The sequence below is a fragment of the Podarcis raffonei genome, chromosome 6 (genome assembly GCF_027172205.1).
Source record: "Podarcis raffonei isolate rPodRaf1 chromosome 6, rPodRaf1.pri, whole genome shotgun sequence".
Lineage (NCBI taxonomy): Eukaryota > Metazoa > Chordata > Lepidosauria > Squamata > Lacertidae > Podarcis > Podarcis raffonei.
Window position 1 is genome coordinate 33,082,322 of NC_070607.1, and position 16,782 is coordinate 33,099,103.

Here is a 16,782-nt window from a genome sequence, read left to right on the forward strand (position 1 = left end):
AGATGCTTCTTTGGAAATGGCAAGAGAGGTGTTGAGCCTTATAAGCCAGAGGCAGTACTTTCGACTAAGAGAATGTTAGTGCATAAAGCCATAAGAATTCGTGATGGATATGGCTACGAGAGTCATGGCTTCAGTCACTGTCCCTTCCAAGAGTTCAAATGAAATTAAGCACACAATATTATGTCATGGCATGTGTCTGTATTATACTATTGCGTGCTGAGGTCCCCCAAAACACCCCTACCCCAATAACTCACACATCACTCATAAATTTTTGTTTAAGGTTTTTGGCATAATTTTGGCCACAACTTTATTAAACATACAAATTGTGAGTGGTTGCTTAGGCATTGGTTATGACTATCTGTCCCCCCCCGCCTTGGGGGACAGCACTGACTCCCGGATTCCAGCGAAAGCCAGTGTGGAGGAACAAGATCAGGGATAACTGGAGCTGCGACACAGACCCTCAGCTTCTCCCCGCATGCTCCCAGGGGCTTACGCGGCCCGCACCCGATTCCAGGGGTTTGGACGAAAGAATGGTAAGCCCCTGAATTCCTTTAACGGAATTCCCGTGCAGCAGCAGCAGCATTGGAGGGGCAGGCACAGCCAATCCATACCCCTCCACCAACCAATTTAAACCAATGCCTAACCGCCAACCTTACAAGTTGTGACGATTTGCTACGCAGTAGGCAAAAACCAAATGGCACACACTAATCAGCCAAAAGGAAAAATTCCTACCAGGCCCCCGCACCAAGGCGGACGACCCCATGACAGGCATAGCAAGGTCAAAGCAGAAGCCCAAAAGGGAGGGCGGGCGGGTGATCCGGTTCCCACATTGAAAGAGAAAGCAGCTTGCTGTGAACCTTGTTTAAATAACCTGTTCCCACCCCCAAATTGGCAACATCAATTTTATCCCAGCAACTCAAACAGCCAATCCTTGCCAGGCCTCTCTATCTTATCCTGCCTGGCAACTACAGGGTGTCTTGCTAGGCCCCATCCGCAACACGTGCTCTCCTTTAGTGAGAACACGCTTTGCGTGCTGAGGTCCCCCAAAACACCCCTACCCCAATAACTCACACATCACTCATAAATTTTTGTTTAAGGTTTTTGGCATAATTTTGGCCACAACTTTATTAAACATACAAATTGTGAGTGGTTGCTTAGGCATTGGTTATGACTATCTGTCCCCCCCGCCTTGGGGGACAGCACTGACTCCCGGATTCCAGCGAAAGCCAGTGTGGAGGAACAAGATCAGGGATAACTGGAGCTGCGACACAGACCCTCAGCTTCTCCCCGCATGCTCCCAGGGGCTTACGCGGCCCGCACCCGATTCCAGGGGTTTGGACGAAAGAATGGTAAGCCCCTGAATTCCTTTAACGGAATTCCCGTGCAGCAGCAGCAGCATTGGAGGGGCAGGCACAGCCAATCCATACCCCTCCACCAACCAATTTAAACCAATGCCTAACCGCCACAGAGCCTTAGCTCACCGCCAAACCACTCACAAATGCAACCCTTCCTTCAATCCCAAAGCAACCGTAGCCAACCAGGTGTCGTTCCCTATAGGGGAAAGATGCACCCTAAAGGGGGCAGCAGCCTTGAAGGTAATCACAGGGTGCAAAATCACGGAACCACCTGAAGCAAGGACCTATTTTATTTACTTTATTATTTTTTATTTTATTTTATTTTCCCCTGCCTTATTAACATGCTTTCCGGCCTCTTCGGTGGTAGTTTGTCTAGGCATTGGTTCCCGACTAGCTGCACCTGACCTCAGCAGGGCAGCACTGACGACTGGGCCCCACCATATCGTCAGTACCAGCAGGCATTGGTTCCCGACTAGCTGCACCTGACCTCAGCAGGGCAGCACTGACGACTGGGCCCCACCATATCGTCAGTACAAGCAGGCATTGGTTCCCGACTAGCTGCACCTGACCTCAGCAGGGCAGCACTGACGACTGGGCCCCACCATATCGTCAGTACAAGCAAACATTGTGGGGGAGCAATGAATCCCAAAGCAACCGCATCCAGCCAGGTGTTGTACCCCATAGGGGAAAGATGCACCCCATCTGCCCTAAAGAGGGCAACAGCCTTGAAGAAAACAGCATGGTGCAATATCACAGAGCCACCTAAAGCAAGGACCTATTTTATTTTATTTGTTATTTTATTTTATTTACTTTATTTATTTTATTTTATTTTATTTTCCACTGCCATATTAACATGCTTTCTGGCCTGCTCGGTGGTAGTTTGTCTAGGCATTGGTTCCCAACTAGCTGCACCTGACCTCAGCAGGGCAGCACTGACGACTGGGCCCCACCATATCGTCAGTACAAGCAAACATCGTTGGGGAGCAATGAACCAGGATCAGACTCAAGCTCACCCCAAATGCTCCCAGGGACTCTTGCGTGGCCCTACCCCTCGAAAGGGGTTGACAAAAGCATGGCAAATCCTTGGATTCCTTTAATGGAATATCTTTGCACATTGGAGGGGACAGGTGCTCCAACCTCCCCTCCAGATCACCTTGAACCAATGCCTTAAATTATTTTGAGTCCAGGGAGAGCTGCCATCAACTCGAACCAAGCCCTCTTGCATGCAGGAATGCAAACTTATGCTGGAGGAAGACGGCAAATCATTCTCGCCTAGCTGTACCACCAGCACTGCGGGAGGACCTGCACAGGTCACACTTGACCGCACCAAAGGAAGGATCTCCTCCCAAAGCATTCCCCATCTGGACATCCAGTATATGTTCACATGGGCAGGAAGACTGAGATGGCGCCCCAGTCCAGACTCGTCAGCGCGCTTGCCAGCCAAGTGTACAATGCTGTGGCCCAAATGCGCACAGCTGCTCCTATGAAAAAAGGAAACAACAGACAAGCATCAGCACAGACATCATTGTGACACTTCCTGATATAACCCTTGTCAGCGCCAGACTTCCAATGACCCGTATTCACAATCCTGTCTACTGACAGGCCCCCAGTGTGCAGCCTTTGCAGCAGCACCTAATCGTAAGGAATGAGGCATGTTCAGCGGTAAGCAAGCCGCAGGCCGTAATAACTGGTGCACAACGTAAGCACATTGATGCCTGGCTAACAGGAACCCATTTTCATGCACCAGGAGCAGGCCAGCCCCCAGGGAATAAAGCCAAATATTCTGTTATCCATAACCGGGCAAGGGCCCTCCTCACCTGTAAGGGAAGCCTGATTGTGGCACTCCTGCCCACTAAGACTGTTTTAGAGTTCCCAACTCTAACGACAAGCTCCAAAGCAGATAAGGAAAAGTCCTGAAGCAATAAGCCTCCAGACTCTCAGCCCCATGCTGGCTCCAACAACCATTTCCCCAACCCTCAGTGCACCAAAATGCAATGGAATACTGAAAGGAGTCTCGCCTTGATCTTTTACCAGCAGATAAGCTTTAACTTGTTGCAGATACTGCATAGGTAAAATTGACCGACTTCCTGCCCACTGTCCTATGAGGTTGGAGCCTATTCCAACCTTCCAAGGCCCTGTGCACTACAAACTTTATACAAGGGTCTCTGAAAAATAAAGCTTCAGTATAACAAGACATTGCAGCGGACTGAATTCTTATAGTTATAACAGCATGCCCAATCTGCAGCAGGTGGACCAAATACTGCAGGATCTGCTCAGAGGATGGGGGCCAGTTCATCTGAATGGCCAAGGACTGCCAGCTTAAGGCTAAGAAATCCATCCAGGCCTTCTCATAAGAGCTAAAAGCAGAAGGGGAAATGGAAGCTGCTGCTCTCTGTAATTACTAATTGTTGTCAAAATTCCACAGGTGGTCTGGAAAAGTCTGGCAGTAGCTGAGTGTCTGGAGCCCAGGATCCGAAGCGCTCCATCTGAAAATGGGATAGAGTGTCAGTGACATCATTAGAGGATCCCGTAATCAGGAGAGCAGAAAGCACAATATTAAACCTTAAGCGGCGCAGCTCAAAAGCGTGAGCGGAGGGGCGGAGACTCTGCTGGAGCGTGAGGACTGTTTTGCCAAGACGCTCACCACTACCTGGTTATCAGACCAAAAGCAGATCTGATGTTCGCTGAACTCCTCGGGCCACATGTGAACTGCTACTACAATGGGGAAAACTCAAGAAAAGTTAGGTCACATGATTGCCTCACCATACCGGGCTTGAGGCCATGGCTTTGCACACCAGCAGCCCCTGAAATAAAAAACCAAAGGGCAAAGATCCAGCATCAGCATGAACCTGAAAATCCCTGTGCAAGTTCCAGGTATCCTGCCATGGCCAACTACTATTGCATACATTTAGGAATTGCAACCATTGCGTGAGATCCCATTGCATGTATGAGAAAGGGAAGGGGACCTCAGGCCGCCTGGCCTAGTGGAAAGGGAAGGGGCGGCCTGGGGCAATCACTCTGCATGCAAGATTAATTAAGTGACCCAGCAAGATCGGATCTGATGAAGCATCACTTGCTACAGAGGAAGTATTACAAAATAACTTCCTTCAAGGCAGACAGCTTCTCCATAGGCAAGTGGTATGTTTAGCAAACGATATCCATCTGGATCCCTAAATAAAATGGGAATATGGGCAAAAGGTATTGAGCTATTGCTTGCCAGCTTCCAGCCCCCGCTTGGGCAGGGGGCATCTTGTGCTGCCATCATAATACGTAAATTTACAGGGCCGACACTGGCCAGAACCCCTAAAGAAGTCCCGACAAAGCTGCCGCCGAGCCAGCTTCCTTTTCAGACACACACTCTGTGCAATGCAACTACACACTCCATGCAACACAACTACACACTCCGTTCAATGCAACTACACACTCCGTGCAATGCAAAAATGCACACTGTGCAGTGCAACTACCCTCCATGCAATGCAACTACACGCTCCGTGCAGTGGAACTACACACTCCGTTCAATGCAACTACACACTCCGTGCAATGCAACTACACACTCCATGCAATGCGCCCACACCCACTGTGCAATGCAACTACACACTCTGTGCACTGCACACCCTCCATTCAATGCAACTACACACTCCGTGCAATGCACACACACTCTGTGCAATGCAAAAAACACACCCTGTGCAATGCAACTACACCCTCCGTGCAATGCACACACACTCTGTGCAATGCAACTACACACTCTGTGCAATGCGCCCATACCCACACACTCTGTGCAATGCAACAACACACTCTGTGCACTGCACACCTTCCATTCAATGCAACTACACACTCCGTGCAATGCACACACACTCTGTGCAATGCAAAAAACACACTCTGTGCAATGCAACTACACCCTCCGTGCAATGCACACACACTCTGTGCAATGCAACTACACACTCTGTGCAATGCAACTACACACTCCGTGCAATGCGCCCACACCCACACACTCTGTGCAATGCAACAACACACTCCGTGCAATGCAACTACACACTCTGTGCAATGCACACACACCCTCCGTACAATGCACACAACCTCCGTGCAATGCAAATGCAAATCTCTCACACAATGCAATGCAAATGCAGCCCATGCAGTGCTGTGCCCTGCAACGCACAGAGCAAACTGCAATGCGGGCACGCAAAGGTGCTTTCTCCCGCTTGCATATTGCAAACGTGGCGCCTGTTACATCCCTCGCAGTGAGGGAACCACCAAAAGGCCTTCGACACTGGACCTAAGTGTCCAGGTAGAGCAATGGGGGAGCATGCAGCTGTCCCATATAGGGACCAATCCTGCAACCTAGGCATTACCGGCACTATGCGCTGACCAGCTGAGCTATCCAGGATGATCCCTAAAGACCCAGGACAGCCTCACCCTGACCCCTGTAGAGGTCCAAGGTGATGTCTGAATCATCATCCCTGCTCCTCTTTGCCCTCCTCCTGGATTGCAGCCTTCAAAAATGCTTCCTTCTGGAAGAAGGCACCTGGCTGTCCGCAAGTCATCCCCTGCAGGAGAGGCAAGCTCTTGAGGCATCTGCAAAAGCCCTGTCATAGTCCGCGAAAACTAAACAATGTAAGGAACCGATGAAACCAATGCTTCATGGACCACATGGGGACACTATTCAGGCCGGAAACGCTTCCAGGCCATCGAATTCTAGGGCAAAGCCCTAGGATCACGTGCTAGGCCAGGCATAAATGTTTCCAGTGAAATAGCAGAGTTGAGGTAGCCCACAGCTTGTCCAGGTACCCCTGCTTGCCCTTTTAGAGGGAAGCACCCCTTCAAGAAACCCAAAGTTCTTTTATCACAAATGGGCCGAACTACCCAGCAAGAGAATAGCCCAAAAGGAGCAGTTTGTTTTGTTTTGTTATAACAATGGCTAAGAGGGGGATATGAACCCTGTCTCCAGGTCCTAGTCCTACACTTTAGCCACTAACCCACAATGGCTCGTCTCTAAAATGGCAGTCGCCACTATCAGGGCAAAACAAACTTAACGAAAATAAACTTGTTCAGAAACAGCATAGTTCAAGAGCATATACAGAGTGCTCATAGTCATTGGAGGCACAGAGAGCCTCTGCCGCACTGTCTGCCTCAGATATACATTAGCAGCAACTGAGCCTGCAAGCCGGTACATTCTTATAGAGAGGTCAGAGACTTAACAATTAACTGCTACCTGTAGCAGACTTAGGCTTGGAAGTTATGTGCAGGCCAAATAGGACTCCCTGCCTCTGCTCTTGAGAATCTTAGTCTCATAGCAATATTAAAGGAACTCAAAATAGTGCTCCCGCCCAAGGCTAGATTAAAATTTGGCCAACAGCGCTGCACACACTCAAATAAGGCCAGCCTTCGGGGGTGCTATAAACGAAAGTGATTCCAGCTAAGCTGGGAAAAGCCCTAACTAGCCCCACAATTTACAACAGGAGAAATGGGGGAAACCTTTTTGCGAAAGAAAGCCCCTAACGGGGGCTCTCTCCCTATTGGGAAAGGCAAGCCACAGATAAAGGGAGAATCTTCCCACAGGGCAGGGTAAGAGGTGGGGTAGGAAATCGAACAGGAAAAGGGGGGAATTAAATTATTTAAGGGACTAGAGAGGATTAAAAGAAAGGGGAAATAAAGAAATAAAGAAATGTAACCAGACAATGAGAAGATTGCATCACTGTCCTCCAGACAGTCCAAGTGCTCCATGTGATCCGGTTCCCACATTGAAAGAGAAAGCAGCTTGCTGTGAACCTTGTTTAAATAACCTGTTCCCACCCCCAAATTGGCAACATCAATTTTATCCCAGCAACTCAAACAGCCAATCCTTGCCAGGCCTCTCTATCTTATCCTGCCTGGCAACTACAGGGTGTCTTGCTAGGCCCCATCCGCAACACGTGCTCTCCTTTAGTGAGAACACGCTTTCCTAAAAATGAAAGGCCTGGAACCTCCATACCTCTCCTATCAGCAGACTCCAAATTTTTAGATCTGACATTCATAGAGCTGCTGTTTCCTAATGATCTCACATTCTTTCACTTAAGATGGCTCCCCTTGTTTGGTGCTCTAGCCTATAGTACAATACTTTCTGTGATTTTGGAGATACCAACAAAGGTTGGCACATTTCAACCTGTTCTGACTCCTTACTGTGCAAATGTATCTCCCTGAAAATGTTAGGTTATAGGCATCTTCCAGTCTTCCCATTCTTATAGCTTCCAAGATATACAGTAATGAGTCCACTAGCTCAGATTTCATTATATTTATTTATTTGCATTCACAGAAAAATAACAAGGTGCTGTAGATCATGGAAAAAATGGTGCTACAATAAGAGCATCAATATAAATGTATTGCTATCCTACAATTATATGCCAATTTCAGTAGCAGTATAAACATATATAGCAAGAGACAGATAGTGATATATTATTTGCTGAACAAGTTAGATATATCTCATGCCTGCTCAATTAAGAAAGCTACCACAACTGTAAAAATTGAACATTTTAACTAAGAATATTGATGGATCATTTGTATACAGAAAGGGAATTTGGAAAACAATTGTTTTTGCACTCTTTTGCAATGCAGATTAGATGAACAACACAGGGCCATGCAGATTGTGAAAATGGAGGTGAGAATGTATTTAAGTTGAAAGCAGTGGTTTCAAAATTAAGGGACCTGCCCCAAAAGACAGTAACAATAATGTAGTGAGCTGCAGATACTGGGGGTACTTTTGGATAGGATTTTTATTCAAGGCTTTAAATTATGTGTGTTCACATGCACATATCTCCCACCTTAATGGAGGCATTTTAGCGTTTGACATGTGCCCTATAGGTGAGATTCAAAGCATGCGAAAAGGTCCACTGCCTTTTTGGACTGTGAAAGCTAAAAGCATTTATTCCGGCACTGCCTTGTTGACTCTAATTGGGGCCTGCTTGCAGTAAGAACAACGGGGGGGGGGGGAATCTGTCCTGTTGTTGACAGCACAAGGGGAAAAAACAAAACCAAAAAACATTAGCCAGTTTTTCTTCCAGGAACCATATTATTCCCTATTTTATGCAGTTATCTGTATCTCTCTCTTCATTCTAGTTGGATGCTAATGCATTGATATTATTCCTGAAGCAAATATTATTTTGTATTCTTTGTAATGGACCCTCACATGCACAATATTTCTGCATATTTCATACGATCTGTTCTGTTAAAATAATCATTAGCCTGCAGTGCAATGATAATAATTAGAGCTGTGTAAATCCCTGCTAATTCAGCCCTGTGTGTTCTGTGGCACATTTTATTTTATTCATTATTTTGCCCAAGCTTTGCATCCTGTAGGTTGGATTATGGGTTTTTGTTGTTTTTGCAGCGGTGAAAACTGTCCCCCTAAGCTTTGTTTTGATAGGGTTTGGAACCGAAAGTCCTCAAAATAAGAGTCAGCTGAAAGCAGCAAGGTTTGCTTACTTACTCCTGGAAACCATAAATCTTCTCACTTGGTGCCTGGCCTTGTATCACTTGAAACTCAGCCAAACCTCACAGAAATATTCATGAAGGCAGCCAGCCTTCTCTGAATTACATGTTCATAAAACAGCCTGGAAGAAGGTGAATTCACCTGCTACCAACAACACTATAACGTGAGGCACATCTTACCTTCTTTTTCTTCTTCTTCTATTTAAAAAGGACTGTTGTGGAATTTTAAGACATATTTATAGTGTTATAAGTTTTCATAGGCCAGGCACATTTCATCAGATGCATGAAATGTCATCTATAGGGGAACATGGGAAGCTGCCTTTACGAAGTTAGACCCTTAATCCATTTTACTCAGTATTGTGCAGTATACAGTGACTGGCAGTACTTCTCCTGGGTTTCTGACAGGGGTGTAGGGAGGCAGCAGTGATTCCCTTCCCATCATGTGCTCATATCAACCAGCACTCTTTTAATTCTGCTGCAGTTCGGCTTCTGCTAAAACCTATGTACCTTGTTTGTCATGTCATCTGCCAGAGCCAAAACTAATGGCATTAATAACACAGTTCATTTCCATATGTTTAAATGGAAGAGACACATCAAAAATCAGGCAGAAAATAATATAATCATTTACATAATGTTTGTGGACTAAATAAACTTTGGCAAATACTGCTCATATTTGCTTGCCTGGTTTCCTGACCACCTATGTGAAGGGAGAGGTGTAGGGGTTGGGTTGCTATCAGTAATCCCTGGACCCTGTACCTGAAGTAAATTCCTGAAGTAAATTCAGTAAAATCCTCTCTTAATCTTGCTTTGCAGTTGCTAGCAAACAGCAGCAAGACCCATTTCCTGTGCTTGCCAGCTAAGCAGAAACCGCATCTATTTACCGTATGTGGTCAGACAGAGCGAGGGGGCCGCTTCCTATTGCAGCTTCCTATTGCAGTAACGCAAGAGAAGAACACACAAACAAGGGAGGGAGGGGGGCTTAGCTAGCTAAACACCTATATGCCATATAAGGAATAAGTTGAAAGCTTGCCAGTTGATTGGAGAAAGTTTTTGGGGGAGTTTAAGAAAGGAAGGGTGTTTTCTACCTATAAGAGTGTCTGCTGATGTGCACTTTGACGCAGCCAGTTTTTCAGAAGTGATTCTGCTGGTTGCCCCAGCATGCTGTCTTTTCAATAAATCTCTTTTCTCTGACCAAGAAGTCTCTGGAACTGTTTTTTCCCTTCTGGCACGGGAGTGGCGGACCGCCGGACCTCTGGGTAATTCCAAAGTAAGGCTTTATTTGGTGCGTTGGCCGGGAAGAGGTCCCCACTTCCAGCCGAGGGGCCAGACTCGACTGAGGTGAGCAACCCAGGACAGGTGCTCGCGACCTCCAGGCGCCACCCTGCCAGTTCGTGGGGGGAGATCGCCACGCCGTGACTGAGCCGAGACATCCAGTCGAGAGAGAAAAGAGGACGGCCGAAAGAGGGGTCCACAGGAGTGCAGGTAAGCCCTAAGGGAGAGGGCAAGGGACGAAGCCCGATCAGCTTCGCCTGGCAGTGAGCAGTAAAGTGCCGCCAGGGAGGGTCTGGCTGTCAGCAGCAGGCTGACGCCGGAAGGAGGACAAACAGGGGAAGGGGAAGGGATCTGTGTTTTGTGTGTTGTGTGCCAGATACTCCAGTGGTTGAATTGTCAAGTGTGGGCCGGGGCTTAGCGTCCCCTTGGCCGAGCGATTGCAGGGCTGTGCATTTCTTAGCAACGCGAGTTCGCTAAGTCACAGCCTGTAGTGGTTGGAGTGTGAAAGGATTTTAAGCCCGGTTAGGAGCGGAGTATCTGGAAAATGGGGTCTGGGGGCAGCAAATGTACCCCTTTGCAGTGTTTCTTGAGCAATTGGAAAGCAGCCACGAAGAATGACGATTGGGGCTTTAAGTTGAAAAGGGAGCGCCTTAGAACACTCTGTGAAGTAGATTGGCCCACCCAAGGAACAAATTGGCCCTCGGAGGGGACCTTTGATTTGCAATTGATAAACCCCTTGTGGTGAAACATAGTCAGCGTCCATCCAGACCAAATCCCTTATATTGCCACCTGGAAGAACAATGTGGAAAAGAACCCCCCATGGCTGAAGAGCTGCCGCGCAACTTTTGGGCAGGAAGCCAGAGTGTGTGCTGTAACCAAGTCAAAGCCCCCAGTCTTGCAGGACCCTGAAGGAGAGGGAGAGGACATTTTAAGACCCCCTCCCCCGTATGTCCCACCAACCGCACCCCCAGTGCCAGCCGATCCGGCTCCAGGACTCCCTGAACCAGCCCCACAACCCACGGGAGGAGCGGGAGGAGAAGGAAAGCCAGGGGAAGACGAAGAGAAGGAGGAGGAGGAGGAGGAAGAAGATGAGGAGAAGTTCAGAGAGAGGCTGGGAAAACGAGTGAAACAAGGAGGGAAATGGACAGAGAAAGATGACGAGAGGGTGAGAAGGGAGATTGAACCATGGAAGAGCGAGGTAGATGTGGCGCCACACCTACTGGAAGTAGCCACATGTAAGCCAGGACAGACGAGGAAGAAACAGAAGCATTTAATGAGGGCATGGGAGGGAGCCAAAAAGCATGAAGCAAGGAAAGAGGAAGAGGAGTTAGCAGCGAAAATAGCCCCCCTGCGCCGAGTGTATGACCCCCCAGGGCCTCCGGGACCGAATGGGGAAGCAGCAGCACGGACCTACACGGTCCAGCATATACCCTTCTCAAGTGCAGATGTTTGCAATTGGAGGAATCAAAACCCTTCTTTTGAGGAAAACCCAGCGAAAATCATAAAGTTGTTTGAAGGGATTTTTAAGACTTATAATCCCACTTTTGATGATGTGCAGTATTTGATGGATGCGCTGCTAACTACAGAAGAGACTAGGCGAGTCCATACTGAGGCTCGAGCACATATGAGAGCGCAGGAAATGCAGGAGGCAGACATTACAGCAAGGTATCCTGAAAACACACCGAATTGGGATTATCAGACTACTGACGGCCAGAATACCCTCGCTACCTACCGCCAGCATGTATTAATTGGTATGAGGCGGGCAGCAAGGAAACCCACTAACTTTGTGAAGGTCAGAGAGGTAGTGCAGGGGAGTGAAGAGGCCCCAGGAGCATATTTAGAACGCCTGAAGGAAGCTTACCGCCAGTATACTCCTGTGGACCCAGATGAGGCTGCCAACGCCCCTATCATAAAAGCTGCCTTTGTAGCTCAGGCGGCGGCCGATGTCCGACGAAAAATCCAGAAACACGACGGGTTCATGGGGCACCCCCTTGAGTGGATGTTGGAAATAGCTCAGACCACTTACAATCAAAGGGAAGAGGAGGCCCAAAAGAAAAAGGAGAAGTATCAGGCTAAAAAGCTAATGGCGCTGCAGAGCACCACACCCATTCCCCAAGAAAGAGGAAGTGCCCGGGGAGGAGGGCGAGGTCGCCTGGGAAGGAACCAGTGCGCCATCTGCCGGCAGGAAGGGCACTGGAAAAGAGAATGCCCACAGGCTCACTCAGGGGGAAGAGGTCGAGGAGAACGAGTCCCAGGCTCCATTCCTGTGGGACCCGGACAGGAACTGAGGCCTTGGACGTCGGCAAATACCAGCAGGGGTAGAGGACGTGGACAAGGACCTCCCTGGTACCCCCCAGCCCAAGGGCAGCCCGGTGCCATGAGCCTGAGGGAAGAAGAAGAATATTAGGACCGACCGGGCCCAGCTGATTTAGGTTCCCGTGAGCCCATGGTCAAAATACAAACAGGGAACCGAACCATCCCCTTCATGGTTGATACAGGGGCCGCTCATTCTGTCTTGCCCATACCAGTGTCCAAGCCTACCAAGCAAACAATTAGCATAATAGGAGCTACAGGCAAGTCACAAAAGGCCCCATTTCTACAATCTGTTGTCTGCCGCCTGGGTGGCCAAGTGGTCCAACATAAGTTTTTGTACATACCAGAGTGCCCCATCCCATTATTGGGCCGAGACCTGCTTTCAAAATTGCAAGCCCAGATCTCCTTCCAACCGACAGGCGAAGTAACAATGACTACAGGGCCAGCAGGAGAGTTTTCCCTAGAGGTACCCTTGAGGGAACATTGGCGCTTGATGGTGGTAAAAGAAGAGGAGGGACCCATCCCCGCCAGTATTCTGGAACAAGTGAACCCTGCGGTATGGGCTGAAGGCAATCCTCCAGGAATGGCAAAGAACATCCCACCTATAATAGTCAAGCCCAAGCCATTTGCTAACCCCGTGGCAGTAAACCAGTACCCAATCCCCCGGCGAGCTGCAGAAGGAGTATGGGTCCATTTAGAGCGGTTACTTCGCCATGGCATTTTAAGACCGTGCCAATCTCAATGGAATACCCCACTCTTGCCAGTAAAGAAGGAAGATGGCGGGTACCGTCCTGTCCAAGACCTTCGATTGGTTAACCAGGCCGTGGAAACCCTCCACCCCAATGTGCCCAATCCTTACACGCTGTTGAGTCTAATACCTCCCACCGCACGTTACTTCACTGTGCTGGACTTGAAGGATGCATTCTTTTGCTGCCGCCTAGCGGAGGAGAGCCAGCCCCTGTTTGCATTTCAATGGACAGATCCAGGAACAGGCACCAGGGTGCAATATACGTGGACAAGACTCCCGCAAGGCTTCAAGAATTCACCAACCCTTTTTGGGGTTGCATTGGCCTCGGACCTATCCAGCTTCCCCACCAACCCACGCAGGATTTTGTTGCAGTACGCGGATGACCTTCTTCTAGCGTGTTCAGACGAGCACACGTGTATGGAAGCCACCAAAGACTTGCTGAATCACTTAGCCGAGGCAGGATACCGAGTATCTAAGAAAAAGGCCCAAATATGTCAGCCCACTGTGAAATACCTTGGATTTGATATATCTCATCAGCGGCGAACCCTGAGGGAGGAAAGGAAGCAAGCTATTATTCAGATTCCAGAGCCAAAGAACCGCAGGGAACTCCGTGGCTTTCTGGGATCAGCAGGGTTCTGCAGAATATGGATACCAGATTACAGCACAATTGCCAAGCCTCTGCATGAATCAACCAGAGGAACTGAGAAGGACCCCTTTGTGTGGGGAGAAGAACAACAGCAGGCCTTTAAGAACCTAAAAAGGGCATTACAGCAGGCACCAGCGCTAGGCATTCCAAATCCCGAGAAGCCGTTCTCCCTGTTTGTGGATGAGGACCAGGGAACAGCAAAGGGAGTGTTGTGTCAGAAATTGGGAAGCTGGCAGCAGCCCGTGGCATACCTGTCTGAGCGCCTGACGCCTACTGAACAAGGTTTACCGCCCTGCATGAGAGCAGTTGTGGCAGTCGCCACTTTACTAAGCAAAGCAGACAAATTCACTTTTGGCCAAGACACTGTTTGTGTGACCCCGCATGCAGTCCCAGCTCTGCTTGATATGAAGGGTACCTATTTCCTCTCCCAAGCAAAGATGAGAAAGTGTCAGATGTTATTGCTGCATCCGCGTTTGAAGTTCCAGGTTACCACCGCCCTCAACCCAGCTACCCTGTTGCCGGTAGGAGAAGGTGAGGAGCCAATGCACGATTGCATTGAGGTTATGGACGAAGTGTATTCTAGCAGGCCTGACCTCAAAGATGAAGCAAACCCCCACTGGCCTTCATGGTTTGTGGATGGCAGCAGCTTTGTTGAAGCTGGACAGCGAAAAGCAGGCTATGCAGTGGTAGCCTTGGAAGACCAGGTGATCGAAGCAAAGGCACTCCCACCTGGAACATCGGCCCAGCTAGCAGAACTAGTTGCAATCACCAGAGCCTTGAACCTGGCAAAGGGACAGAAGATAAACATTTATACTGATTCTAAGTATGCATTTCTGACTTTACATGCCCATGGAGCCTTGTGGAAGGAAAGAGGTTTGCTTACCTCCAGAGGAAATCAGGTGGCCCACCCACAAGCCTTATTGGACCTCCTGGATGCAGTATGGGAACCTGAGGCAGTAGCAGTGGTACACTGTTATGGACACACAACCGGACCAGGGGAAGTGGCCAGAGGAAATCGACTAGCAGACAGAGTGGCCAAGGAAGCAGCCCGGGAACCAGCTCCCACATCAGTTATTGGAGCACTGGTCCCTGAGAGGATCTTGAATACCGCTGATAAGCCAATATACACCAAGAAGGAAAGGGACACCGCAGATGCCCAGGAACTGACTATGTCCAAAGAAGGATGGTACCTTACTCATGATGACAGAATGTGGATTCCAGAGTCCCTGTCCCGGCAGATAATTCAAAGATATCATGAGTCCACCCACATGGGACCAGATGCCACGACCAGGCAGCTAAGGCAGTGCTTCTATATAGCCCACCTTTATCAACTGGCAGCCCAGATTTCCAGGAAGTGCCTGCTATGTCAAAAGAACAACCCCAGAACAGGACCTTTGGCTCCCCCGGGAGTCCAACATATTGGAACTGCACCCATGGAAGATCTTGTTGTGGACTTTACTGAATTACCTCGTTGTGGACTGCACCGTTACTTGCTGGTGGCGGTGTGCACCTATACTGGATGGGTTGAGGCATGGCCCACTAAAACTGAGCGATCCTCTGAAGTCTCAAGGTGTCTCCTAAGGGAGATCATACCCCGTTATGGCCTGCCCAGAACTATTGGCTCTGATAATGGCCCAGCGTTTGTTCATGCGGTGTTGCAGGAACTAGCCAAAGTTCTGCAAATCAATTGGAAATTGCACACTGCCTATAGACCTCAGAGCTCAGGAAAGGTAGAGAGAATGAACAGGACTTTGAAAAATCAGTTGTCCAAGCTAACCCAGGAAACAGGTTCAAACTGGGTATCAATGTTACCCCTTGCTTTATTACGGGTCAGAAGCCTACCCCAAAAGCGTACCCACTTATCACCCTTTGAAATAATGTTTGGAAGACCAGTCCCTTATGTTAGGTTACTGACTCCTCACATCACTCGAGATGTACAGCTTGATAACTATGTACAGTCACTCTCCCGAGTCCTTCTTTCTCTTAATAGGTGGACCCACGAGCGCACCCCGTGTGCTCTGACTGAACCCCTGCACCAGTTCGAGCCGGGTGACGAGGTGTGGATCAAAGACTGGGCCCAGACACCTCTACAACCGTGTTGGAAGGGCCCCCACACTGTCCTGCTGTCCACACCCACCGCTGTCAAAGTCACTGGCATCACCCCGTGGGTCCACCACACCCGAGTGAAGAGAGTTGCGTCTGACTGGTCAGCTACGCCAAATCCTACGAATCCACTGAGGCTGACCATCTCCAGGAGACCGCCAGACGACCGCCCTGCTGGTGTCACTCCGGACGCTGACACTTCTACGCACGGCTGAAGAATTGGATGGGAGGGACGCCCGCCGGCAGCGCCCCCAACGTTCCAGTTAGTCAGACCCGACCGCCTGACAATTCCGAGGTCCCCGAGAGGACTCTAGTGTGTATTGTTTGGTGCGAGGGTGCCCCGGTGGGAATTCTGACGCCTAGCATTTGCCGCCTAAACGCAGCTGTCTATTCGTGTGGATGTGTGGTAGCCCATCCCCCTTGGCTCCCGTCCTCCTGGGGTTTGCGCCTTTCACCAACTCACCGAAGCTATAATCACCCATCTGGCACTCCCGGTTTCTACGTCCACACTATAGGGTTTGACGCCTGGGCGCATCCACTTCCCCGTCATTTGGATCGGCCCGAGGTCCCTGGACAACCTAATCCCGCTCCCGATCCCTATCATGGCTGACTTATGGTGGGAGGAACCATGGACAGATTGGGGGTGGTGGATAGGAGTAATATCTACTGCCCTGTTTATTTGGATGCTCCTGTATTTTTGCTGGCATGAGCGTCACAGGCTCTGCGGAAGGCAAAGGCCTAGTCCTTCCATCCCCTTGATGATCCTCTTAGTCACTCTCATATTATCAGTAGTAGAAGGAAATGCAATGGCCGACAAGCGGGGACATAAGGGGACAGGGTTGCTAAATAAGACATCTAGGGGAGAGGATTATCATAAGATGTGG

At 49.2% G+C, this 16,782-nt stretch overlaps 1 protein-coding gene across 1 annotated transcript; it reads left to right on the plus strand.

Annotated features, from left to right (window-relative positions):
* The first annotated feature begins 1,564 nt into the window (after positions 1–1,564).
* LOC128415120 (uncharacterized) lies at positions 1,565–16,113 on the plus strand. The gene is made up of 4 exons (XM_053390985.1): positions 1,565–1,595; positions 10,841–12,406; positions 12,554–14,381; positions 15,786–16,113. The coding sequence occupies exons 1-4, from the start codon at positions 1,565–1,567 to the stop codon at positions 16,111–16,113; spliced, it is 3,753 nt and encodes a 1,250-aa protein (XP_053246960.1).
* Positions 16,114–16,782: the final 669 nt, after the last annotated feature.